The 27,550-nt window shown below is 43.5% G+C and overlaps 3 protein-coding genes across 3 annotated transcripts in view; 1 reads left to right on the forward strand and 2 right to left on the reverse strand.

Annotated features, from left to right (window-relative positions):
• Nucleotides 1-284, reverse strand: part of GLP2R (glucagon like peptide 2 receptor) — a 39,328-nt gene extending 39,044 nt beyond the window's left edge. Inside the window, exon 1 of the mRNA XM_035104607.2 lies at nt 155-284. The gene's annotated coding sequence lies outside the window, so the exon portion shown is untranslated. The remainder of the gene's footprint in view (nt 1-154) is intronic.
• GSG1L2 (GSG1 like 2) lies at nt 93-15,135 on the forward strand. Its single transcript, XM_035104612.2, has 5 exons — nt 93-390; nt 8,626-8,673; nt 10,179-10,331; nt 11,323-11,434; nt 14,295-15,135. The coding sequence occupies exons 1-5, from the start codon at nt 93-95 to the stop codon at nt 14,584-14,586; spliced, it is 903 nt and encodes a 300-aa protein (XP_034960503.1). The 3' UTR covers nt 14,587-15,135.
• Nucleotides 15,136-22,725: 7,590 nt separating this feature from the next.
• Nucleotides 22,726-23,688, reverse strand: LOC118076415 (olfactory receptor 2D2-like). The gene has a single exon (XM_035099166.2). The coding sequence runs from the start codon at nt 23,671-23,673 to the stop codon at nt 22,726-22,728; it is 948 nt and encodes a 315-aa protein (XP_034955057.2). The 5' UTR covers nt 23,674-23,688.
• Between the last annotated feature and the right edge of the window lie 3,862 nt (nt 23,689-27,550).

A 27,550-nucleotide genomic window follows, 5' to 3' on the forward strand; every position in this document is an offset into this window, starting at 1 on the left:
GGCAGCAGCCCGAGGGTGTCTCTCCCGCCTCCCTCCCTCCCGTGCGCCCCGTCGTTGGATGCAGCCTCTGCAAGGCGGCAGTCCTCAGCGCGATGGGGGTGGACCGGCGGCAGCGAGCCTCGGCGGCGCTCTCGCTCAGCTGCCTGTCGCTCACCTTCTCCATCACCGCCTTCAGCAGCAGCTACTGGTGCGAAGGGACCCGCAAAGTGGCCAAGCCCATGTGCAACGAGCTCCGAGGGGGCACCCACTGCATCCGCTTCAACACCTCCGGGAGCCCCAACGACAGCAACGTGGTCCAGTACATCTGGGAGACCGGAGACGACAAGTTCGTCGACCGGAAGTTTCACGCCGGCATCTGGTACTCTTGCGAGGAGCTGCTCATCGGAGACGGTGAGTGGCAGCCTCCCCGTCGGGGCAGCAGGGACTAGTTGTGAGCCGGGGGGGGGCAGCTGGAGAGGAGGACCGTCTGGTTGGCCGCAAGGGTGCGGAGGCTTCCTTCCCGACGTCCCGCGCGGCCACCGGCAAGTCACTTTGAGCCTCACTTTTCCCATCTGTAAAATGGGAACAAGAGCTTACGCGCCCTGGGGCATTGGAGCGCAAACAAGCTACAGTATGTTGCTTCTGAAGCACAATTTGCTTTAAAAGAAATGGCTATTAATGAAGTGTAGTCGTCAAAGGCTTCTTTGTGGGTGAATAGGGAGGAGATGATACTTTGTAGTGGTATGGTATTCTTTGTTGAGTTGTTACCCCCCCCCCCCTCATGTCACAGTTCTGTCTTAAGCTCGCTTAGCACAATTCCCCTCCAATTCCGATGGGGTGGGATGAGGGATGACCTCCCCCCGACCGTCTCTCCCCCCCCCCCAGCACTGACTCATATAGGAAAGGTTACCCCAACAATATAACACAAACCGAGGTATTTGGAGCCAATAGTAGGAGGAACACTATATTTAAAGTGTGCAGGAGAAATAGTTAAGCAGAACTCATGTGGCATTAACTCTGCTCCCTTTTTTAAAAATCAGTGGAAATAGGTTTTTAAAAGAAGGTAGTAATAAATGATTCTGTGATAAATAATGGTAAACTCATTAACACGCAAACACTTGCAGTTAGTAGTATTCTGGAGCAAAAGGGAGTCTTAAGACATGACACAGATAAAGGAGAAAACGTTTCACTTACTCAGAAGAGTTCCAGTGTGGAAAATCAGTTCTGTTGCAGCAGCAAAGGATCGGCATCTTGGCTTCTGGGCTGCGTTAGGAAATCAAAAGTTTGCAACAGAGTGGGAAGATACAGTATATTACTCCTAGTTATTTCCCCCTCTATGTTGGCTTATCCAACTAAGTCTGTCTTGATGAAAAACTGCCTCTTTAAACTCCACATACCTCACCAAAACATTACTAAAATGAGCATTTCACCAGAACGGCATATTGTCCTAGGGTGGAATTAAACTTTACAAGTGCAATGTGGGATTTCCAACCCCATGTTTTTTCCCTCAAATGCAGGAGGGATGTTTCATAGAGACCTAGACTAGTAGGGGGTGTTTAACCCTTATTCTCCCCTAAAAATGACCCCCTCACCTGGTTGTTGTAATCATTTTTCCTGAGCAAGAGGTAAAGCTGATTTGTGGGAAGATGTCCAAACGTATAGGGGTAAGGTTGTATAAATTTGAGTGATATCCCTTATTTCCAAAAGAAAAGGGGGAGGAAAACTATTTACAGGAAGCTTGTTTTTTGAAGTCTAATGGTAAAAGCTAACATATTTGTTAGTTGTGTGCCATTTTTCTAATAGCACTTCCTCCAGCCACAGGAAGTCCACTCAGTTTACTTGTTCTCATGATGACACCTTTCCTGTGGGAGAACAGATTCTTTCCTGTGGGACAATAACTTGATTTGTTGCATAGAAGCAATAGCAAGCACCCTGTGCATGCCATCAGTCCCCCTTAGACATCTGTCGAGATGGTATTTGTGCAATGACATTCATCTTCAGAAACACCACCAGTGTAATCTTGCTTCATTTTTGTTTTTTTAATTTGCTTGAAATGATGAAGAGAAACAGCAGCTTTTGACAGCTACTCCAGAGACCAAATTGAAGCTTCAGAAAGAAGCATGGGAGGGGGGAAGCAAGAGGAAGATGCAGAGAGGAAAAGTGAAGGATCATCTCCTGTAGCGGACCACATCCACATTGAAGCATCTTTAATTTCCAAGGCATCACTGTGCAGTTATTTTACTTAAATGGAATTAATGGCTACTAGTTATGGTGCTTATGTTCCGATAAACATTCACTGAGAATCACAAGTGAGGAGGGCGCTGTTGTTATCAAGTCTTGAATATGGGCTTCTCATAGGTTGACTGTTGTGAAGACAGGATGCTGGGCTAGATGGAGCTTTGGCCAGATCCAGCAGGGCCCTTCTGTGTTCACAGGACAATAAATAAACACCTCCTGTATTTATTTTGAGATTCTGTGTTTGCACACCTGTGTTTAGAGTGTATGAGGAGTGGCTGGTGGTTTTAGATCAAATGGCCTGTTTAAGAGACAAACCCTTCTCTCTCCATCTTCCTCCCAGGTGAATACATGCACACCTGCACAGATTACCTGTGCATAACATTTTGTGGGTTGCTATGCCTTCCCGAGGCTATCTTTCATCTTCCTATATGGGGAGAGAACCAAAGCACAATGTGTGTTCCCCTTGGAAACTGGACTGTGTGTTTGTTGTTGTTGTTTAGTCGTGTCTGACTCTTCATGATCCCATGGACCAAAGCATGCCAGACACTCCTGTCTTCCACTGCCTCCCGCAGTTTGGTCAAACTCATGTTGGTAGCTTCAAGAACACTGTCCAACCATCTCGTCCTCTGTCGTCCCCTTCTCCTTGTGCCCTCAATCTTTCCCAACATCAGGGTCTTTTCCAGGGAGTCTTCTCTTCTCATGAGGTGACCAAAGTATTGGAGCTTCAAGATTTGTCCTTCCAGTGAGCACTCAGGGCTGGTTTCCTTAAGAAAGGATAGGTTTGATCTTCTTGCAGTCCATGGGACTCTCAAGAGTAAGATCATTTGTCATGATTCAAACAGAAGATGGCTCATTCAGTAGAGCATGAGACTCTTTATCCCAGGGTCATTGGCCAAAATATTCCTATGTTAAATGACTCTTCTGGTCTCCTTCCAACTATACAATTCTCTGATTCTTGGCACCATCCTTTTGCCTCATTCTCCCTTAATATTAATTAATAGTTTTTGTTAAATACAGTGTCCCCCATGACTTAGTTTGCAATTCTGTACCCAAGAGAAACCCCAACTGAAGTCAATGGGGCTTTCTTCTGAGAGTCCACATGCTTTTAGCTTCTAGTAGTTTTAGTGGGGAGAGGAATGAAAGAGAGAAGGCAGGTCAACTGGGAAGCCTGGACAAAACATTATTACAGTACCTTCAAAGGAGAAATGGGTTGGGGAGAGAAACAACGATTAACTCTACCTTGGATATTACAGCAAAGCTGTGAGATAAGAGTTGGATTCAGTTGAGCAACAATAAATCCTCTTGAATTCACATGATCTTTTTCATAGGATACCTGTGGTTCAGAAACATGTTTTCACCTGATGATGGAAACGTGGTTTTTATTGGTCCATGTGTGGGTTTGGATGCGATGTGTAAGTTGATGGCGTTTTCAGAAGCATTCTGCCTAAAAATTATGAGGGTCCAGCTTAGGACCTATGTTTTTGTGCCATGGCAATGCTGGGAATCACAAGATCCATTATTTTTACAGTATGATCTGTTAATTTTGCAGTGCAATCTGTCGCCATAAACGTGATCTGTGATTTAATGATGATTCAAAGGAGTGGTCCCTTGTAAAAAAATAATGCAAATTCAAGGGGATCCTTTTTTTGTTTTTGTTTAGTAGAGCCAACATTATGCACAGCTGTGCAGAGATAATGTGGATGTACTTTTTGCAGAAAATTTTAAACCAAACAATCCATGCAGCTTTATTCACAGCTGTGCTGCTGAGTACGTGCACACTTAAAAATAACACATGCAAAATGAAGTGGCTGACCATTCAGCCTCAACAGCAAAGATCAGGAAATGTAGAACAATTTCTTTATTTTTGTCCACAGAGCCACTCCCCCTACCTGAGGTGAAGGTGAAAGTTGCCAAAATCAGTTTAGCCACTCCCACCATCCAAGAATTAAGTCCTGTATGCGTTGCTGACTTAAAATACAGTGAGGCTGTTTTTTCTCTGACTGTGTTTCAGATTGAACTGCATGCTGCTATACATATTGGCATAGTTTGATGTGTACTGAAACCTCTTGCCCCATGTACACACCAGTGGGTGGAGACAGGGCAGGGATATCTTAACCCAATGCACATTACCAACACTTGCCAACATTACTAGGGTTGGCAAAAATGCGTGGTCCTCTCCCCCACCTTTGTTTTTAGTCTGATTTGTGCTATTATAAACTTCTGTCACTGGTTTTAAGTAGCACTACAGTATTCTCTGTGTACATGTATGCATAACTTTAGAGTTGCCCTCTATTTCTCAGTGTTTTGCATTGAAACTTATTTAAAATGTGCTCGAAATGTTGCTGTGCTTTGGCAACCATTTTGGGTGGCGCATGGATCCTAGCAGATTCCCAACTTTGCTGACCTTTGTCACCAGCTCTGCTTCCAGTGAATTCTTCTGTTCTTAAACAGAACTCGGGCCATTTCCAAACAACTTTCTGCTTCTGCAACTGGCATGTAAAGCTTTCCCCAAACAATCCTGAAAAATGTAGCTTACCTCTCCCAGCGCCACAATTCCAAACACCCTTCACAAACTACAGTTCCCAGGATTCTTATGTTAAAGCAGAACGAGAGTGCTTTAAATGGATGGTGTGGATATGACCTTACATAACTATAGGTACTTCTTCAAGTAAGTGCTTTTTGTTACTTTCCTGGGCTTGCAGCTAGACTTAAGTTTGGATGCATTTATGCAACACCTTCAATCTAGAGGATGCTTCACATGATGCTTGAAGTCAAGCTGCCCTGAGAAGCTTCCTGCCTAAGCATTAACAGTGACAGTGATGGGGTGGGAGGGGGCAAATGTTCAGAGCCATGTGTAGTGGTGGAGTTGAATTTGGAAGGATTAGAATTGCCCAAATTGTGTGGCGTGCCACTTGCACGAATAATTTGTCACATGGTACTCTACCCACACAGTTCCATTTCCAGCATCCGCCTACATGGGTAACTAACTGCACAAACTGGGCTAGTGCAATGACACAGTCATAGAGATGGCCACCAAGAGAGAACTGCTCAGAGGGATAAATGGGCAAAATATGACTGACACATGGGCCGGGGTTTCAGCAGGAGGGGAAAGCAGAACTCAGAAATTCTGGTGGAAAATACAGCAAGATTTGGCAGCAGCCTGGCTTTGAAGTTAGAAGAGAATGAAGGGGTGTAGAAGGAAGCAGAACTTGTCTCTGGCAGTCAGACCTGGTAGGGGGTATTGGGGATCTAGGGTGGTAGTCAGAGACAAAACTAGAAATTTTGGATTGGAATAAGGTGAAGGGTTAGTGGTGAAAAATAACATTTGGGAATCACTTGAAGTCAGATCCAATGGCATTTATAAGTACATTTAGAGTGGATAAAAGAGCTCTGCAAATGTTGCCAGGTGTTTGCACATTTAATAGTGCTCCTGAAGTTTGTGTGTCTAACTTGTGCTGTGCTTCCATAGACTGGGAGGTGATCAGCTAAATTGAGAATTCAAAAACTGTTGGATTTCATATTGGCTCCCCCAGTATTTGAACAGTGCAAGAGATGTGGCTCAGCTGGTAGTGTAGGAAACCTTTAATCTTAGGTTCGTGGGTTTGAGCACCACATTGGGCAGAAGGTTCCTGCATTGCAATGGATTGGACCAGGTAACCCTTGTGGTCCCTCCCAACTCTACAGTTCTATGATTCTATAATTCAAAGTGCACAGACTGCTCATCTCTTTAAGATACACATGAACAGTGATGGAGAGGCTGACTATGTCCCTGCCCGTGTGCATTTTAAAGGGACAAGTGGTGGGCTTCCGGATTCAGCGCCAGCGTCGATCGGCGGGGTTTCGTCTCGTCTCCGAGACGGCCCGTCTCTGCTAGGAGTGGGGAGGGCAGCGAGAGCGACGCTGCGCCCCTTAGAACCTCGGGAAGGGCGTCCCGAGGGCAATTTGCTCGGCACAGACCCAATCCGGACTCCCCAACTCTTCGGCTAGCTCTAATAAGAGCTCCGGAGCGAGGAGGGTAGAAGTCGCGGGGGCCATTTTGAGCGGCAACGTTATTCTAGCAGGGAGAAGCTTCAAGCCGAAGGCGGAGAGCGCTGGATTCTTCCGAAAATAAAATGATTGGAAAAGACTGTAAGTAACCTCATGATTTGGATTATTATAAAACAATTTGGATCTGGGAGAGAGGGGAGAAAAGAGGAAGCCACCCCCCCCCCACGGCAACAAAAGAGACAGTAAATAGAAACCCGAGGCCATAAACAGAAGATTTACAATTCAAAGGATCCCTCAAAGGCATCAAAGAGAATCTCCCCTTTGATGCAGGGTGAAAAGGGGAGAGAGACTGCGGTTTATGATGCCCTGCAATAAGAGGTACAGCCTAAGAAAAAAAACCTTTCCACTCGGGAGCCGGCAGCCCAGACAACCCAGTGAGTTGTCAGGATTTATGAGTCAAATTTTACTTCACTTTGTATTTCTGGACTTTGTGGAAACTCTTTTTTGGCTTAAGTGTTTGTGAAATGTGAGTTCGAACTTTATGGTTAATAAGACTTGAAGAATGCAGCCAGCTTGTTAAAATGGAGTCGAAAAATAAACTGTGATCATATTCCACCCCACGTGACAAGTTTTGACCTTGGCAGGACTGAAATATGTCAACAAAAAAGTGTTCCCCTGAGTTCCAGCGGTCTGTTTTGACCTTAATGTGGGAAACAAGAATAGAGTTATGTCAAGAGGAGACACGACGGCAAGAGTTACAGGAAAAATTCCAGGAGGTGATGGCGGAATATGATTTTTTAGGAGATGAAGCTTTGGACACTGAAAAAGATGAATGTGAGAATGACAATGATGGGGAAGGAAAAGAAGAAGATGAGGATTGTGATGATTCAACACAAAATGAAGCACACCACGAAAAAAATGATGACTCTACTCTACAAAAAGTTGGATGGAGTGCCCTGCTTTTGAGGGGGGCACGATTGGTATCATTGGAACTCCAGAACGCCCACAGGGAAGAAGGAAAAAATATGCAGAGAAGAGAAGAAATTCAGGGGTCCTGTATGGTGGCCTGGATGACAAAAGACTGTAAACAGGGGGTGGGGTGAAGGGAAAGTGATGTTGTGATTAAGGATGGATTAACAGGTTTATAACTGGTCTGCTGATTTTGGAATTTGCTGGATTGGGGGGGGAAGCCGGCAATCGGGGATGTAAGGTTAAATTGAGAATAGTTATAGTTTTAAAAGTGAATGGATTTTGGAAAATGTGAAAATATGGAGGCTTATAGAGGGAGAAAAAACAAAAAATTAGGCACGGGAAGAGAAAATGGGAGTTTGATTTCTCAGTGATTTGAATATTAGATGAAAATGTTAACAATTGATTTATAAGTTGTATAAGATGCAAAGGTGTATTTTTATAAAGTAAGAAACTGTTGCAGATGATAAAAAAGGGATGAAAACCGGGGAAGGGGGGGGAGGGGAAGCCCACAGAATATGGTTTTACAATTATGAATGCAAGAAAATTTTTTTTGTTGTGTATTGTTTTTTCTTTTTTCTTTTTTCGCTCTTTCTTTTTTTTTCCCTTTTTTCCTATTTCTATTTTTCTCTCTTTTTTTTGGTATGACAATAGATGGTTGGATGGATGTCCTCCTGCGTACTGCCCTGGTTTGCTGGAGCTCCCTGGTGGCAGGGGGGGGCTTTGGGGTCAGGGGAGGGGGGGAGGACAGAAACCCAAGCATAAAATGGACCATCTCTGACTGTTCACATACATGGGATACTTCTGTGGCAGGGGAGGACCCATGTGGGTGGGTAGGAAGGAGGTGGAAAAGGGGTTTAAGTATGTACCTTTTTTTTTGCTTTTTTGTATTTTGTAAAATTAATAAAAAGTATGTACAAAAAAAAAAAATTAAAGGGACAAGTGGTGAAAATGGAAAAAGGTGGAGATGGGCCATGGCTCAGTGGCAGATCACCTGCTTTGCATGCACAAGGTCCCAGGTTCAATCCCCAGCATCTCCAGGTAGGGAATTCCTCCTGTCTGAAACCCTGTAGAGCCTCTGCATGATCTGGATAAACCAATGGTCTGACTCTGTATAAGGCAGCTTCCTAACTTCCTAGAAGGCACAGCTTGTGGAGCATGCACAAATATGAAAATATCATGCAAGAAGCAGCCCTGCCTCTGCTTCGTTTTATAGGCACAAAGTGGGATGCCACCCTCTGGGTTCGCATTCCAAATAACACTGCAGCATTTTAGCTCAGTGTGCTGGCTTCCCCTTCCATCTGCTTACAGCTCCCTTCTTGTTGCTTGTGGGAGGCTGTGTTCCTATAAGCCTTGGGAAGGTGGGAAGGCTAAGCTGGCTGATGAGATGCTCAGGTTTTTTCTTCTCCTCCAAACTATAATTTGAAAGTGTACATTTTATATGCCTTATAGGTGAGAAATGTAGAAGTTTTATCAGCCTGACACCCCCAGCGGATCGAGGTAATTATATGCTGTCACTAATTCAAGTTTCTGCTCTTTCTATCTTTATATTCGGTGTTCTGAGTCATGGGAAACACAACCCTAGAATAAATATATCCCCGTTTCTATGGGACAAACAGTGGCTCAAATCCATATATTCTGAACGTTTGCCAAATTTGGTATTTGCGTGTATTTGTGGTGGGATTATTTATTCTAGCTCTAGTGCATATTACCTTGGATAATTCCCAAAGAAACCCGAACTCCGTTTAGAAGCTGAAGCCCAAGGTGCTTGAAAGGGTTTATGAAATGTTGGCATCCTCCCCAGGGTGGTGGGGAATAGTTTGGGGAAAGCTAGCACCTTTTGCTTCCATTCATCCTTCTGGAAAATGACTCTAGCTATGTGCATGCTCCTGTCTTCTCTGTGTCCAGTACGCTCCCACTGCTGGTTTTGAAAGAGATACTGTATACACATAACATTAGCCGCAATCCTTGTTTATCCTGTGCCAATCCTGCCGTTTCATAGGAAATATTATGTTTTGATCTGTTTTTCTCCAAACCAGCTTCAATCTGAAGTGAGAAAAAGAGCAACCCCACTCTATTTTAAGCAGGGACTGTGTAAGCAGCCTCTGTCTTCGATAAGAAGTTGTGTCTCCAGGCTGAGTTTAAAGTAGCCAAATGCAGAAGAGAGCAGGGCTTCTCCTTTTAGTAGTTTTGTAGGCGTGGGAATTTCAGCAAGAGGAGCTGGCATGACAAACTACACCTGTTGAAATTATTTCTTCTGCAGATCTGGCTCACTTGGCTAAGGGAATCTACAGTGGGGGGGGGGACCGGACCTGGCTGCTCCCCATAGCCTTCCTCAAGTTAGTGTACAGCTCTGAGGCTGTGTACAAATTGCCCGCTCAAAGTGCAGCTAGGTCCTTCTTTTTCTCAATTCAGATTGAAGCTTGTTTGGGGGAAAAACTCATCAAAACACAGCATTTCATAAGAAACGACAGGATAGATACGGATTGTGGCTAATGTCACGTGATTCCCAAGGTGGTAGTGAGAGCACCCTTGATGAAGAGTAACCAGGGGTGTGCGTGCAGCTGGGTGTGATTTTTGCGCATACTGTATTGTGATGGTTGTGGGCTATAAACACTAAAATTTGTTGATTGGTTGTTTGCAGCTAGACTTCCTGCTTAAGGTAGGTTGGGATGCAAATAGAGGATCTGACAAACTCAGCCCCACTAGGCTCACAATGCAGCTGTAACTGTGCTGGGGTAAGTTGCTCTGTTCCATTGCACATATCTTGGCACATACCTTTGGACTGGGGTTTAAGGATTCAAGATGAACTTCTCCTGCGCCATCTGTGAAAACTCAGTGATGACCAGCTCCAATAAAAAGCAGTTGAAGCCACAATAAAGGGCAGGGCTGCAACTGCTTTAACTTTATGTGCATATATTGATAGTTTAATGGATACAGAATGCAGGGGGGGAGGTCTTGGGGGCGTCTAAGATTCTCAGAGCTGCTGACTTTTGTTCTTCCAGGGGTCCTGTGGCTCTCCATTGCGGCAGAGCTCCTCTACATTGCTTTGCTTCTGATGGGCGTCGCTCTCATGTTGATTGAAATTTGCTATTCCATCAGCGTGCTAGATGGGCTGAAGCTCAATGCGTTTGCTGCGATCTTCACCGTCCTGGCAGGTATTTTATTATTATTTATTAGATTTATGTAAGCAGCCTTCTTCCCGAAATCTATCATTGAAAACATCGACAACAGTATACAATCAAAACTCTTAAAAACAGTTCAAAAACAACCCTCTAAAGATCGGTTTAGAACTTCTAAGTAACAATCATTGAATGTCACAGCCAATAATTTCAGGGGTGCTAGGAACAGATCTTCCAGCCAGAGTAAACAAGAATGTTTTTAGATTCTTCCTAAAAGTTAATGATGAAGTAGGCAGATGCACCTGAGACCTTGGAGAGCTGCTGCCAGTCAGAGGAGACAAAACTAGGCTAAATGGGGAACAGTCGAAATGGTGTCAGGCAGCTGCCTGTGTCAAAATGCAGGTTACCTCTAAGTATGTCATTTCCTGGAATATGCCCCACACAGCAGCTGCGACTTTGGGCTTGAATTCTGCAATCCTTATGGTCCACTTCTCATGGTGTCCTTCCGTTTGTGCAATGGCCTCATACCAAATAAATCCAGTTGGGTGGATTAGTTGTGTGCCCCTCACCTGCCTCCGTATGAGAGGGGCTTTATCTTTATCTTCCTTATTCAGTCAAGTATGAACCACCAGGAGCTAAGCCTTTTCAGGCAGACAGGCTTAAGGTCTGAAGAAAAGGTGAAGCCTCAACATTATTTGTCACAAATCTCTATCTAATGACAACAGAATTCATTTGGTATTGAGCAGCTGAAGAGATTACTGCCTTTGAGATGTTCTGTCAACCTCCCCCCCCCCCCACACCAGAATTTCACCTAGTGCTTCTACAAGCCTGGGGATACATTTGAGTTTTTGAAATGTTTTTAGATTGTATTTGTTTTATTTTTATTGCATGGTGTGTGTGTTTTCAACTGTTTGCTGTTTGTTCCCTTGGGGTGCTTTGGGAGGGGAGAGGAGGGAAGCAACCTATGAATCTGCAAACGTTAATTAAAAAGAGGCTCGTGCTAACAAAGCATTGTGAAATATTTCAGGTCTCCTGGGAATGGTGGCTCACATGATGTATACAACTGTATTTCAAATGACCGTCAATCTTGGTCCAGAGGACTGGCGCCCACAGACCTGGGATTATGGCTGGTCCTACTGGTAAGCTTGGGGGGGGGGAGTGGGGGGAAAACAACAACAAATGGATGAACATGACCTGCCAATCATTCTGATTGTTTGGTTAAATTTTGGGCTAGTTGTGCAAAAGAGAAAAGAAAAGGGCCAGTGTGGTGTAGTGGTTAAGAGTGGTAGACTCGTAATCTGGGGAACTGGGTTCATGTCTCTGCTCCTCCACATGCAGCTGCTGGGTGACCTTGGGCTAGTCACACTTCTCTGAAGTCTCTCAGCCCCACTCACCTCACAGAGTGTTTGTTGGGGGGGGGGAGGGGAAAAGAGATTGTTAGCCGCTTTGAGACTCCTTCGGGTAGTGATAAAGCGGGATATCAAATCCAAACTCTTTTTCTTCTTCTTCTTTGCTACTTTACACACATTTGCTTTTCAAGTACCAAATAAGTACAGAACAAGCTAACAGAAGCAGTTGTGTAGAAAGGGCCAAGTATTGCAAGGAAACTGTCTCCTTGTCCTGACACCTATGGTTCCCTTTCTGCTTAGTCAATGAGGGGTTAGTGACCAGGGAAGCACAGGAGAAAATGACTGCTGCGGTCCTCCAGATGAGAGAGCCTGTGAAAATCTTCTCCATTTTGTAAAGAGGCAGCACACAATAGAGTTTGCCACAGGCCTGGGAGGTTTCAATCTTCCAGTGGTATCCCAAAGTACAGGTGAAACTCAGAAAATTAGAATATCGTCGAAAAGTGCATTTATTTCAGTGATGCAAGTTATTATTATTTTTTAATTTTCTTTTAATTTTTACAAATTTCTTTTGGAAATTCCACAGTAATAAAACAAATAGTTACAATAATACAAAAATAAACATCACTATTACATTTCATTAATTACATTCCATTTATAATTGACTCGCCTAAGGACAAATAATTACAATTGCAACAAATAAAGGCTTGACATACCTTGCTTTGCATGTCATGCATCTATCTCATATATTGGTTCACCTTTTAAGTTGCATTTCTGAAATAAATGCAATTTTCGACTATATTCTCATTTTCCGAGTGTCACCTGTACCTTGGACCAATGTGATTACTGCCTGTGCAGCCACTTTAGAGGAAGAGCACAGCCAGTAATATAACTGGTTGGGAATCACCCATGTGACCAGCGCAGAAAGCATTGCCCTCAGTTCACCTTGCATTCTTATTGGCTATGTAGCAGAAAATAGCCTCATCCATTGTGTGTTCTCTGATTAGGTGGGGATCCAGCAGTGGATTAGAAAGAAGCTCTAAACGATAGAAATGGCAGCAAAGGAAATGGCATTAAAAAAGCTGACACTATGGAGGGGTAGAGGTGTCTGTGGACAGGGGTTGCGGGTTCAGCCTCCCTTCTCAGAAGCATATCTTTCACATTGAAATGTTGATGGGTGGAGTAGAAATGATTAACTACAAAAGCATAATTAATGCAGTGCTTTTGCATGGTCCTTGGGAAAGGGCTTTGGCTCAGTGGCAGAGCATCTGCTTTGCATGCAGAAGGTCTCGGGTTCGATCTTCAGCAGCTCCAGGTAGAGACCCCCTGCCTGAAACCATGGAGAGCTGCTGCCAGCCAGTGTCCACCATACTGAGCTAGCCTATATAGACCCAGTGTGCTGACTCAGTATAAGGCAGCTTCCTGTGTCTGCTCTTTTGAAAATGCTCACCATAAAGGTAAAGGGTAAAGGGACCCCTGACTGTTAGGTCCAGTTGCGGATGACTCTGGTGTTACGGCACTCATCTCGCTTTACTGGCTGAGGGAGCCGGCGTACAGCTTCCGGGTCATGTGGCCAGCATGACTAATCCGCTTCTGGCAAACCAGAGCAGCACACGGAAATGCCGTTTACCTTCCGGCTGTAGTGGTATCTATTTATCTACTTGCACTTTGACGTATGCTCACCATAAAGGTAAAGGTAAAGGGACCCCTGACCATTAGGTCCAGTCGTGACCGACTCTGGGGTTGTGTGCTCATCTCGCATTATTGGCCGAGGGAGCCAGCGTATAGCTTCCAGGTCATGTGGCCAGCATGACAAAGCCGCTTCTGGCAAACCAGAGCAGCACATGGAAATGTCATTTACCTTCCCGCTGTAGCGGTTCCTATTTATCTACTTGCATTTTGACGTGCTTTCGAACTGCTAGGTTGGCAGGAGCTGGGACCAAGCAACAGGAGCTCACCCCGTCCCAGGGATTCGAACCGCCGACCTTCTGCTCAGCAAGCCCTAGACTCTGTGGTTTAACCCACAGCACCACCCTCATCCCTATGCTCACCATACCCAGCAACAAATGGTGTGCTGGTGGTGTTTTTAAATGGAAGCTCCATTTTCAGTCTACAGGCTGCACGAAAACAGTTATGCAGCTACATGTGTGTAGTGCAGAAGCACTTTGAAAAGCAAACAAGGTGTGTGAGTGTGTATGGGCATGTACACATTACCAGCTTCAAACACAGGAAGGTTGTTTTTTCTCTCTGTTTCCATTTGCATGGCATTGTACACATCAGTGCAACCCAAGCTGCCTACTGTCTGTCCACAGTAGCGGGTGGAGTGGGGCCATGGAAGTCTTCACATGGCTTACTATAGAATCATTGAATTGTAGAGTTGGAAGGGACCCTGAGGATCATCTAGTCCAACCCTCTGCAATGTAGGAATATGCAGCTCTCTCATACGGGGATCAAACTTGCAACCTTGACTTTATCAGCACCATGCTCTAACCAACGTTTTCAAATCAGATAGAAGCTGGTTTGGGGGAAAGCATATCAAAATAGAACATTTCTCAAGAAGCTACAGATGTGGGTTGTGGTTAACAATGGGACTTTACAAACCAGTGATGGGAGCACTGCTATTTTATTCATGATCTTGTTGTTTTCTTGACAGCCTTGCCTGGGGCTCATTTGCCTGCTGTATGGCTTCCTCAGTGACCACAATGAACAGATACACAAAAACTATTCTGGAATTTAAGTATAAACAGAAAAAACTGGAGAGAAGTTTAAAGGCTAAATCCAAATCTTCCGATCCAGAAAAAGCTTGGACAATGTACATCAACACCATCCACAGCACAACTGGGGACTTGGTGCATCACCTGACAGACATTCACAGTCCGACTACTCCTACAACATTCGCAGAATTAAATAATATCCCCATGGCACATTGTGAAGAATATTGCTAAACAATGTGACAGAGGGTTCCCCCCTCTTCTTTTCTTCCATTTTTTTCCTTTTTTTGGAAATAACCAGTGTTTACTTGATGCATTCTTCTGTATGTCAAGGATTGATGTTCTAACTGCAGGACATTTTGGTGACTTACCAAGGGAAAGCCAAGAAGAAAAACCTTCCTTTTCATTTTCAATTTCCTTTGCTTCTGTCTTGATTGAGAGTAACTTCCAGTAAGAACTAAAGTTCCACTGATTTCAGTGTGGGCTGATTTAAGCACATGCTTAACATTCCCCTTGAAATCATGCTCTAAAATTGTAAGTTTGTACCTAGTGCATTTTGAATGTGTTGTTGTTTGTCGTTGTTGTTGTTACTACACAAAGACCAACTTTTGTACTTTTTTGGAATGCAAATGGGGAAATCATTAATGTGTTTGTTCATAAGAACAATGAACAGTAAAGCTGAACTCTGCAAAGGGGTTTTCTTTTCCTTTTTTGAGACAAACATTTCTATTTTATCCCTTAAGTGGTTCTACCTCTTTGCTTTAAGATGCCTTGAGGGGATTTTGCATAAGCCTCTCTTGTTAGGACTAAGTTTGATAAACTCTGAAAACAGTTTCACCTGGTAAACTCCCATGCACTTTTTAATAACATCCTTTGAGACGCCTGAAAAAGTTCTCTTAGAGTGAGATCATTAAGAAAACTTCATTTTGCATTCTAACTTCCTGGTGCCAAGCAATCCCATGAGCAGGTAATTATTATCTGACTGGTAAACCTTGCCAACTGGGGTTTATACTTTTGGCTTCAGGCAAAAGTGAAGTAAACAAAGGAAGCAACTCTATATTCTAGAGGAGTCAACAGCCCTGTTGTAAGGACAGCATTTCTTGGCCTTGCATGAATAGCCTAGGAGCTTGTGCTAGGTGACTGTGTGACAGCAGCCATCATATGGCAGGTAGGACAAAGATGCAAACTTTGCCATGTATCTCCAAAGTCTCCTCCTCACAAGTTAACATCCACCCAGGAGAAGTGCTTCCAATCTTGGCTACTTACAAGTCTGGTCCTTCTATTAGACCAGAGATAGGGAAACCTTCTGATGTTGTAGGACATGGGCTTCCATCAGCCCCAGCCAGCCTGGCCAGTGGTCAAGGATAATGAGAACTGGCATCCAACAACAGCTGGAGGGCCACATTTTAGACCACCCCTGTATTTGACTAAGGCAACCTGCTTCAGGTGGCAGCAGATGGGCCATCATTTCAAGGACCTCACATTGGCAGTTATTTAGGTAATTATATTTTTTGCTAATATGTAGAGCACCATTTGGGCTTTCTTCCTCGGGCACAAAGCTATATGCTACCTCCTCTGGACCTGGACCAACAAGTAAGCTCCAGAATGTCACACATGGGAAGGGAGCCTATTTATGCTTAGAAAGTGGTCCACACACTTCACATTTATCAATCTCAGTCATCTCCACAACAGGTCTTTAAGGGAGGCTAGTCTTATCATCCTTATATTGCTGATGACTTGGCATAACCACTGCTTATACTGGATTTTTGGTTCTTGGTGGCAATTAATATTAGAGGAGATGTGTACCAGGCAACCTAGACCCAAAGCTGCTTTATAAACACAGCCCTACCAGGTAATCAGAGATAGGAGTACCATAGCTGATGTTAAAGTTGCTTAGCTGTTGAGAGTGGTGATCTTAGCTGCTCTCCAAGGTCCTAGCAACATGGAGAGTAGCCTTACAACTCCAATAACCCTCTCCCTCAGCTGAGCTACTTAATTCCTCTTGGCCTTGTGCTACTTAATTCCTTGTGCTAGTCTGTTCACCACATTGCTTGCTGGCTATTGAATTCTCTTGCAACCTAAGCAGCAAGGTTGCTTACTTAAGGAAATGCTTACTTAAGGCAAACAAACAAACTTTTCCAAGAATTTTGTCCATGGAGAGACAAAACATGGCTTCATGATTCACAAAGAAGAATACATATGTGTGTTTTTCTGTTATATCATCTATCATCTATCTATCTATCTATCTATCTATCTATCTATCTATCTATCATCTATCTATCTATCATGTTGATACTATTTGGCAGGTAGCTGTAGACCAAGGGTTAATTAGGGGAACATGCTGCATTCTGGTTCTAAGCATGTGCATATTTAAACCCCTCCTACTCTGTCAAAGCAGTAATAGTGAGAATGGTGAACACAGCATAAGGATGCCCTGATAGTCTATTTTTAACCATGAAGCAAACCCCACCCATTATTTAATTTAATTTAATTTAATTTAACCCATTATATAAGCCTTATAGCTTATGCCAAAGTGCTGGTGGAGCCCTTTGGGCACTACTCTCTATATTTTCCAGTCGAAAGCACTCATGGATGTATAGCAGGGAGCTCCCCTGGCAATTCATTGCTATACCAAAATATGGGTTGCAGAAAAAGGCAAAGTGTGGTAGCACTGGTAGATCTTGGAAATGACAACAGTGTAGGTATTCCACAGTAGGGAAGAGTAGTCAATGTGGTGCCTTTCAAGTGATGATGTTGGACTGCAGCAATGGTGGGAGCCGACCATTGGCCAGACTGGCTGGCTTTTTGGGAGTTGAAGGCCTGGAAGTCTCCACATTGGGTACCCCTGTTCTGGAGCAAGGCTAGTTGCTAAGATGGCCATGCTTGTCATCCCAGATGGCCCTAGAGAGGGCAAACTTTTAGGACATGAGTGTTAACAAGAAATGAGGCAATGCACTGCTGTGCTGCGTTTCCTTTGAAGTGTCTGTTACTCTGCAGAAGATGATACACTGGCCTGAGCCAATCTGATGGAGTGAAAGCCAGAAGAGACTACTTGATGTCATTGTTTATACATACTTTCCCCACACACTATAAATCTAGTACTGGAAGGCGGGAGGGGGAGAACCATGCCTATTAAATAGCTCATCTCATGTTCTTTCTGATTTCTATCTGTTAATTCTTACCCCTGTGAGAACTCCAGTCTAGAGGTTTGGGGCAAGGTCCCTCAAATGATACAGTGTGCCAAGAGAGAACCTAGTGGTGACATCTCATTATTTGTCATGACCATAGAGATGAGGGGTGGCTGACCTGTAGACTTCTAGATGATGTTGGACTCCAACTGCCATCTGCCCCAGCTAGTCTGGCTAGTGGCCAGGGATGGTGGGAGCCGTAGTCCACCAACATCTGGATGTCCATAGGTTCCCTGGTGCAGGCACTGCAGCTCATGCTAGAGCAGCAAGCCATGGTCTCCTTTTGTTTGTGTGTGTTGACAGGTCATGAGAGTAGCATGGCTTCCGCGGAAAGAACAGTTGCCGTTTCAGCTTTGATGGCCGGCAGTCTGACATTATATGTGTTTATTTGCAAATAGTAAGTTCTGTTGGGCTTATTCCCAAATGCATGTCTCTGTGTGTGTTGCCTTTGGCTATAATCCTTGACAGAATGACTTGGGAGCACATCCCATTGAAAGCAGGGTTGCTTAATTCTGAGTAAGCACAGTTAAGATCACATTGCAAAGGTCTTCACTTATACACAAGTCTTTATTTTAACCCTAAGAAAAGTCCACCTTCCAAAAACTGTGTTTCATTATATCTTCCCCCCCCCCTTTGATCTCCAAGGCAGTTTACAACAGGAATACTAACGGATTCAAATGTACTTAATTTAGCTTATTTCTTCAACTGCAAAATCTGGGGTTTTGCATAATCTGGAATTTGCTACAGTTAAAGGAAAAGAACCCAATATGTGACTGGCAGAAATGTGTTCAGGGGGTGGGGGTGGTGTACAGGGTTCCTCAGAATCAAGAGATCTTTCCGTTTGATAGAGCTGGAGAGTTGGAAGGCACCTCAAGGGTCATTTAGTGCAACCCCTGCAATGCAGAAACTAAACGTCCTGAAACTCTGAACAAACCTATTTTTGCTTTCTGAAGCTACAGCACATACTGTGTGATACCATCATCTCTGTGTGCACCCCGCCCACCCTTACAACCACATGGATTAGAAACAGGGTAGTTTTCAAAAAGGGAATTGGATGGCTCGGGCTGTCATTTATGCCACTCTTCCAGTTTTCAGACGCAGAGAAAACTCATAAAGCTGTGCTTCTCAAACTGAATGCATGTGACCCAAAACTCTGTGGGTGTTCTAATACGAACAGCCTACAACCGCAATGCAAGCAAGTATCCCTCCGTTCATTCCAAAATCAGGTCATGCGGGGTGGACATTCACATAGGAAAGCGAGCCGCAATAGCAATGAAAGCATCAGAGATGCGGCCCTTGCCTCTGCTGTTTGCCGTAATCACTGAATGGCTGGGGTGGCGTTTCTAAAGCAATTTGTACACTTCATATCTAGCAGAGAACATTTGCAGATAAGGACTGAATGTTCTATATACCAATGAAACGTATTTTGTGCTTTAATGTATTCAGCGGGTTCAATGCCGTGTGAATTGCCTAAGCCAAGCTTTGGGTTTCGCCACCGCGGCAAAGTCTTCATGATAGCCACAGCTGGTGTCGCTTTGCTTATGATGGGTGGGGGAACTTTTCCAGCCCAAGGGCCACATTCCCCAATAGGCCACATGCCAGGATGGGTGAGGCCAGAAGAAAAAAGTGGGCAGTACAAGGGATGTGACCTTAAGCTACATTCCAGCTTTGCAAATGTGAAAGAGCGAAAGAGAGAAATCTCCATCCAGAGCATAGATATTATCAAACCAAGCAAATAGCACTCAGAGAGGAGGGGCAGTGGAGAGGGGCTGGTTGGGGAGAGGGGGCATGGCTTGGGGAGAGGGACTTTCTATTGTGATGCTTTTATTTAAGCTCCTTTTTTGTTGTTTAGTCGGAGCAAGCTTTAGGTCTGGTTGCAGGGGTTTTTTTCAGGCAACAGCATACAAAAAATTATTGATTTACAAAATGTCATAAAGCTCTGTAGCATTTGTTGTGTATCTTGTACTCAGTCACATCTGGGATGTGTAAATGCAGTCTGTCTATCCCTTAACCACACGAGACGTAACCGGCTGCATTCCTGTGAAATAAAGTATACTATTCACTGTATCATATACTATATTTCAACAGAAATGAGTCATAAAATTCAATGGAAGAAGCAGAAGATCCAGTGGATCAGTTCATACTCTAATCAGTTAATGGATCAGGTCTAGACATTTGTATGTGTCTGTTCCACCTGCGTCAGTTCATAAAATCATGCAAATAAATGCAATGTTGTGATGTCACACATTTTTACAAAACTCAGTCATAACAACTGCCATCCCCAAAAAAACCCCACTTAAGAGAGAGGTCAACCTTTCTTTGGGTCCTGTAGAACGAGCTAAAAACATCCTCATGCAGAAAGAAACTAGGTTTATTTTCTTACTTAATACTTTACACCCCTCAGGTCTGAATACTGAAATTGATTATAGTTGCTTTTTATGAGTAGGCACTCATAAACATCTAAGCATGGACTAAGTTTGTTTACATCTGTGGGGTGTATGGGTCTCTTTAAGAAATAAATTATGTATCTGTGGATTGCTATTACTTTGGATCTGAAAATTGATTATGGTTGTGTATGAGTTTGCATTAATTTTACATGCATAACACCTAAGCATTGTTTAATTTAGTTTTACTTTCTGCTGGGCTACAAGGGGCACTTTAAGAAAGAAATTTTGTATCTGTAGATTGCCAACACCTGTAATTGAAATCAATATTGTGTTTGTCCATATAATCCCACATTGTAACAGTTGATGTTTATTGCAGCTACTACTATGACGCAGATCTACTATCTTGTTACATCACTTTTGGTATGTGCGGTTGTTTATGGTATTTATATTACTCTGTTTGTAAAAATGTGTGACATCACAACACTGCATTTATTTTATTATGAGTACTACTGATGAAGCCCAGGGCGGTGAAACAAGGTTAATATTCCGAAAATCCTTGTCTTTGGAATAGGATTCTGTTGATCTGAAACTACTTGTCATGTGGATTGCTGGGACTTTATAAACTGGCACAGGTGGAACAAACACGTACAAATGTCTAGACTGATCCATGAACTGGTTAGCGTATGAATTGATCCACTGGCTCTTCTGCTTTTTCCATTGAATTTTATGACTCCTTTCTGTTGAAATATAGTACTGTATATGATACAGTGAATAGTATACTTTGCAAGAGTGCAGCTGGTTACGTCTCGTGTGGTTATTGAATATATTTTTACGTAACCCAAGGTTTGATGTTGTTTTGCTATTGTCTGTCTATCCCTGGCAGCCCTCCTGTGGATCCCCAGGTGCTAGATTGCGACTGATATTAGTCTAAACATGTGAGGCATGCAACAAAGTGTTATATGGTATCCTCACCTCCAACCAGGAGTGCTCTTGTCCAAGGTGCTAGCCAATCAGTCCTGCCCTTCTCCTTGATATTCCATTCCATTATCTCCCCACTCTCCTGATTTCTGCTGTTCTCTGCCCTCCCACCCCCCATGATAATATTATGTGGCTACTGAGTATACTCAGTCATTAGGCTGTGTTTTTGTTTAGGTTTTTTTTGTCCCCATAGGGTTTTTAAAAGAAATATAGCAAGTACGCAGATACTTTCTTCTTGTTCCTCAGTAACCCTATTCAGCTCCACTTTTATCAGCACGCTCCACATGAATTTGATGCCAGAAGGGGTGATATAAAACAAAGATAAATGTGTGTGAGGAACGGAAGGGCTTTCATGGTCAGACAATCCCTGCAGATGCTTTCTTCATCCATGCACCTGCCAAGAGTGAAGAGAATGGAAAACCTCAAAGGTGCACTTCAAATAGTTTATTTAAGGCTGCACACATTTCAGGTTCTTCAGAGGAATGTATAAAGCTGATGTACAATCCATATGGTGAGAACTGCATCATTTATTTTTATTTTTTTAAAAACCCACATCTTTGAAACATGAAAACGACATAAAAGTCAACAGCAAAAGAATAATGTATCAAAGCCTATAAAATGGCACACAGTTATGGCAGAACAATAACATTATTTTAATCTTATTTCCCATTGAAAACACCAATTCTGTCACAAACATGGTAAAATATGTCGTGCTTATCTCCAAGCACATTTTAATGTCATGTTGGTTTTGAAAGAGTTTGTGCATTTTTAGACTTAGGGGACGTGTGATGTGCTAAGCAGTGGGGTTGTATATTTGTTTTATCCTTGCTTGCAGTAGAGAAGAATATTGCAACTTGAAATGAACTGCTTAAATTGTTTCAAGTGCAGTGATCTATAATTTTTGGCTGGCTTTGGTAACCAAAAATGGTGGTCACCTGGTTTCTGCCCCTTCACTTCTAGCTTGGCCTCTAGAAAGGGAAGAGAGAGAGGCCCCTTCAGCCATTGTATAGTTGAGTACACTTCTACCAACATTGGAACTAGTGAGAGGATGAATATCTCCACATGGTTGTCAAGATACAGTGGTACCTCAGGATAAGAACTTAATTTGTTCTGGAGGTCCGTTCTTAACCTGAAACTGTTCTTAACCTGAGGTACCACTGAGGGCCTCCCATTGCCACCGCGCCGCCACTATGTGATTTCTGTCCTCATCCTGAAGCAAAGTTCTTAAACCAAGGTACTATTTCTGGGTTAGCGGAGTCTGTAACCTGAAGTGTCTGTAACCTGAAGCGTCTGTAACCCGAGATACCACTGTAATTCCAACCCACCTCTGCCTCTTCAAAGCTGGCCATTTGGTCACACTTTCCCAGGAGGTGATAACCCATTCAGACACAATTCTGTCAAGCAAAAAATGTAAAAGCCTACACTAGAGGCTCCCCCTCTATTTCTGACTATTCATTCTCTTCCTTCTTCCCTCATGACCTTCCTAGCCAGATGTTTTGCAAGAGGTATTGCACAGAAAGCCTGTATTGGTAGGGTCTGGTGCTGAGAGACAGGGAGCAGCTAGTAAACTTCAGCCAAGTGTCTCCATAGACATACACAGAACAGGGCCGTCCCTCAAGCAAAAGTACTTTAAGCCCACTTTTAGTAAAAGCCTAAGCAGAAAAGCTCTGAAGAAGACTTCCCAAGTTCCTATAACCTATCAATAAAATGTTAAAGCTATATAAGAAGATACTGCTAGAGTGGCTTTGGCTTTTGACTCAGAGTAGAGTTTGTGTCTGTGGGTGCAAGAGAGGCATGAAAATGGAAGCCTGTAGTGAGAGTCATGTCGTGGACGAGAATATTTTCCTACTCAATAATTTTTTCAAAGCACCCTTCACCTCCTTGTTTCGAAGGCTGTAGATGAGAGGATTCATCATGGGCGTTACCACAGTGTAGAAAACAGACACTGCCTTATCCTGGCCTGTGGCTGAGCTGACAGAACTGGGCCTCATGTAAGCAAAGAGAGCTGTGCCATAGAAAAGGCTCACCACCACAAGATGTGAGGCGCAGGTTGAAGCAGCCCGACGCCGGCCCTCAGCCGAACGAATGCACAAAATGGCCACCCCGATGCGGGCATAAGAGGCGGCAATGAGGACGAAGGGCAGGAGGAGCAGGAGGGAGCCAAAGACAAACACAACCACCTCTGCTTCTGTGTAGTCGGCAGATGCCAACTTGATGACCGCAGGCACCTCACAGAAGAACTGGTTGATACGGTTTTGCCCGCGGTAAGGCAGACGCAGAGCGAATACATTGACTATCAGGGAGTTGATGAAGCCGCTAGCCCAGGCAGCCCCTGCCGTCCAGCTGCAGAATTGCCAGCTCATGATGGAGGTGTAGTGCAAAGGGTGGCAGATGGCCACGTAGCGGTCATAGGCCATGATGCCCAACAGCACACACTCTGCCATGCCGAAAACCAGGAAGATGTACATCTGAAAGGCGCATCGGGCAAAGGGCATGGCCTTCTGCCTGGAGAGGAGGTGGGCCAACATCTGTGGGACGGTGACTGAAGAGTAGCACAGGTCCAGCAGAGACAAATGGAGAAGGAAGAAGTACATGGGGGTGTGCAGGCGAGGCTCAATTGCGATCAGCATGACCATCATGCAGTTCCCCACTAGGGTCACCAGGTAAGTTGCCAAGAAGAGAACGAAAAGCGCAGTTTCTGCCTGCACCCCCTCTGCAAGGCCCAGGAGGATAAACTCAGCCACTGAGCTCTGGTTCCACTGCTCCATCCAACATGCTAGCCAGGCAGCACCTGTAGCACTAAGGGAGGGAGGGCGGGTGAATGGACATGACAAGAGGTTGGCAATATCAATGCTCACAAAGGCAACGGTAGCTTTCTACAATTAAATCTCATTTCACTCTGACCGTATTGCTCTCAATAACTTTAGAGAGCCATCTGTATATTATTGAATACATTATCTGGTTATTTTTGGAAATGGCAACCATCCAAATAAAGATGCATTTTAATGAAATAGGGAAACATCTTCACATGGGCAATAAAAAGCTAGGGATGCTTCTGAAATGCTCTTATGTTCAAATTCCCCTTGGGTTTCAGATTTCTTAATTGCCTGATCTTGTTTCTGAAGTTGGTCCTGTAAGCTTAAATATTATAATTGTTGGGGGACAATAAACAATTCATGTTATTGTTGTTGTTGTTGTTACAATCTACTATACAATCTACTACTATGTGCATTCTGCTGTATTCTATACTTCAGCACAGCAGCTTGCAACAGTCTGAATGCTGAAAGAAATTTGCTGAGAGACATTTGGATGAACTCCCACTGAACTGTGAACTGAATGTGAAGCTAACTGGCTCAATCTGTAAATGGATGAATGTGCCTTTTGGACGTGTTGAACTTGAGCTAGAACATGTTCCCTTTAAAAATGAATTTTCAAGCTCTGGACCATAGCTATGATAGTTATTATTTGGTGATTTACCAATACAGATGAGCACAGAAACAATATTGATGTGATCATTTCCCATTGTGAAAAGCAGGCATTAAGTTTGTAGCAGGGCGTCACTCTGATCAGCAACAAGACAGGAGCAAAAGGTTAATGTTCCACTCCCCTATGTAGAGTCCCAGTCCAGCTCAGTGTCACCTTCCCTAACCTATTTATTTTTTAAAATTGTGCATATCATGTCCAAAGATGGGAATGATTACACATCCACTCAGGTACTTGAGCCCTTGTGCTATTGTCTGCCTTCAGCATAAAATATTTGGCCTTCTTGACCATTGGACCCACTGTTGGCCTTGTCTGTTCAATCCCTAATTCACTGAGGGCTTGAGAGCCATCGGCTACCCTCACCTGGTTTAGCCGGCCAGTCAACACTGTTTCCAGGGTTTGGCCACTGTTGCATGCTGACAGCTTCTAGGAGCCACAGATGAGAACTGAGTTCAGGGTAGGGACTAAAGGTGGACAAACTACCCCAGAAGCAACAAGACATGTCCCCCACCAAAGGTATTGCCCTCCCCTAACACTCCATACCCCGCAAGTTAACATGTAGATTTTTAAGTACATGAGAGGATGGGTGATATTATATTTTATTTAAAAATAAAATAAGCCTAAGGCTTTCCCAGCAATTTCAACCATTAAGAACACTTCCTTCCTCTTGGAGAGTGATTGACCAGAACAGTCGTTGCTTATAATTCTTTTATGGTAAATCTCCTTATTGCACTGACTGAGGGCAAATGCTACCATTGGGGGAAAGTAGTGAACCAACCTTTCTCCACATCTGGGGGCACTTCATCACCATGAACTTCCTAAAATTTTCAAACTACCCCAACGGAGTCAGGAATAGCACAATGGCAGCTCCCTCTGCCTTGGGTATGCCACCTTTTTGCTTGGTCATCCTGTAGCAGAGAAGCCTGTGGACTGGACTGCTTGTGGCTTATTGATTTCTGTCACTACCTGAGTAACAAGGTTGTTTACTTAAGGAAACAGCTGCAGGCAGGCAAAACAACCCCTTCCAGAACTGAAGCTTAGCTGACAGTTTGGCACAGAAGAATGTACATGGAGAGACATCTAAAGGTGTGTCAATGTACTGCAATGTATTGCAAAAAAACAAGTACTGTATTGGTGATTTTAAATTTTCATCCAAGGGAATGCAAGAACCTGCAGCTGCACTGTTTGTTGCACTAATGATCAATGGGAGGATGCACAGTATATTCTGATTTCTGCATGGCCTTAATTAAATGTAGTATGTGCTTGCCAAGAATTGGAAGACACAGGAAATACCAACTATAGATGAATGGCAGATGAAAATGATGGACTTTATGGAACTTGCCGAATTGACTGGGAGGATCCGCGACCAAGAGGAGGAGACGGTGGAGGAAGATTGGAAGAAATTTAAACTATATTTGAAAAAACACTGTAATATTTAGAAATTTATATTCCTTAGGGAAGTAGAAATAGGCTTTCAGTATAGAATTAGGATTTAGGTATATCATGTATTTTCATTGATTCAGATGGGGGAGGGACTGGGGGAAGTCACCCAATGATGTCAAGAAAAGTTAAGTCTCTATAAGTAGTATTTCTGTTTTGTTTGTTTATATGTCTGTTCGTTTGTTTATGTTTTCTTATTATAAAATGAATAAAAATTATTATAAAAAATAAAAATAAATGTAGTATGCGCATACAGATACATATGTGAGATAGGTCTAGATGACTGTAATGCTATGACCACATTGGAGTTTGTTGCATTAGTCCCCATAGTTCATCAGTGCTGTTAGCTTAGGTTGTACTAGGCCATATTGTTCCGGATTCCCAGGGCACATGGACCAGTCATTTTGCTTGTCCCTTTCTATAGCTTCTTTAGGTCTGCCATAGATTTTTTTGAGATGGGGTGTGCCCCAAATAGTGAGAAGTATATTTCGAAGGCAGATGCACTATAGCAGGCATGTCCAGCAGGTAGATCGTGATCTACTGGTAGATCACTGGACATCTGTGGTAGATCACTGGTAGATCACTGGCTCTCCCCAAAGCAGCTCAGCAACTTTGGCTCCCCTAAAAAACCTCTACATCTTTGTCCCGAAGCCCCCAAAACAGGGCTTTCCTTCCTAAAAAAACACTCAACTTTAACCCGAACCCGCCAAAACATGGATGGCTTTCCTTCCTAAAAAAAAGCTCAACAACCTCAACCTGAACCCCCCAAAAGGGGTGCCAGTTTTTAACTCTGTGAGTAGATCACAGTCTCTTGGAAGTTGGCCACCCCTGCACTATAGCTTCATATAAAGATGTGGTGATATTTTCCATGATATTTGCAACCCCATTCCTAGTAATTCCTAGAATGCTAAACTAGCTGAGTGTCGTCTTGTCATTATTGCTATGCTCCTATTAACTGCCTAGGGGGTGGGGGAACTAAAATTATGCCTGTACATTTCTTCCTTCTGTGATTTATAAAAGCTACTTCAGGGGGTGATTTGAGTCAGGGATTTAATGGTGGAGGAGGAAAAGCTTAGACTCCCTATCCTGTCATGTAGCCCTGATCCAAATTGCCCATCCCTCATTTTTAAGAGGGAGGCGAACAGTTGAATGAATTCCAATGAAAAAAGGAATTTTTGACCCATAACCTGTACCACTTTAGCCCTTATCTGTGTGTAAACAGAGATATAGTTGTGGCCAGAATAATTTCTTTTTAGATGCATTGAAATTAGGATTGTTGAGGTCCCAATCCATCTCATTTCTGGATCTATTGAGTAGCCTTGGTAAGCGAATATATGTGATCCAAAGTTCTGTGGGTGCTCCAATATGGACAAGCAGATATATACAAGCAGATGCCCCACATTCATCTCAAAGTCAGAGCAGCTGAGATGGAGATTTACATATGGAGCTGAACCGGCTATGAACAGAGATGCTGTTAATGGTAGCAGAGAATGCCTGATTTTGAACAAGGAATTCTCAGGCAGCCCAGTTCAGTTCAGCCTGACTAGCAGGGAAAGAAGGATCTGACCTTTTTTGTTTTTTGTTTTTCATTTTGTCGTGCTTCACATTTCTGCATCAATTTTGGGATTTATTCATTTGTAATCCTCATGAAAATTCTTCAGAATCTTTTTTTTTGCAAACTTTTCCTAATTAGAACCTTTTTGTATGCAGATTTTACTAATG

This window comes from Zootoca vivipara, chromosome 2 (genome assembly GCF_963506605.1).
Source record: "Zootoca vivipara chromosome 2, rZooViv1.1, whole genome shotgun sequence".
In the NCBI taxonomy this organism is placed as follows: Eukaryota; Metazoa; Chordata; class Lepidosauria; order Squamata; family Lacertidae; genus Zootoca; species Zootoca vivipara.

Bases quoted from the DNA above. Each gene is read 5' to 3' on its own strand.
- GSG1L2 (XM_035104612.2), top strand. From the start codon at position 93: ATGGGGGTGGACCGGCGGCAGCGAGCCTCGGCGGCGCTCTCGCTCAGC. The intron at 391-8,625 runs GTGAGTGGCAGC...TATGCCTTATAG, and splicing joins GGAGCTGCTCATCGGAGACG to GTGAGAAATGTAGAAGTTTT. The intron at 11,435-14,294 runs GTAAGCTTGGGG...TTTTCTTGACAG, and splicing joins GATTATGGCTGGTCCTACTG to CCTTGCCTGGGGCTCATTTG.
- LOC118076415 (XM_035099166.2), bottom strand. From the start codon at position 23,673: ATGGAGCAGTGGAACCAGAGCTCAGTGGCTGAGTTTATCCTCCTGGGC.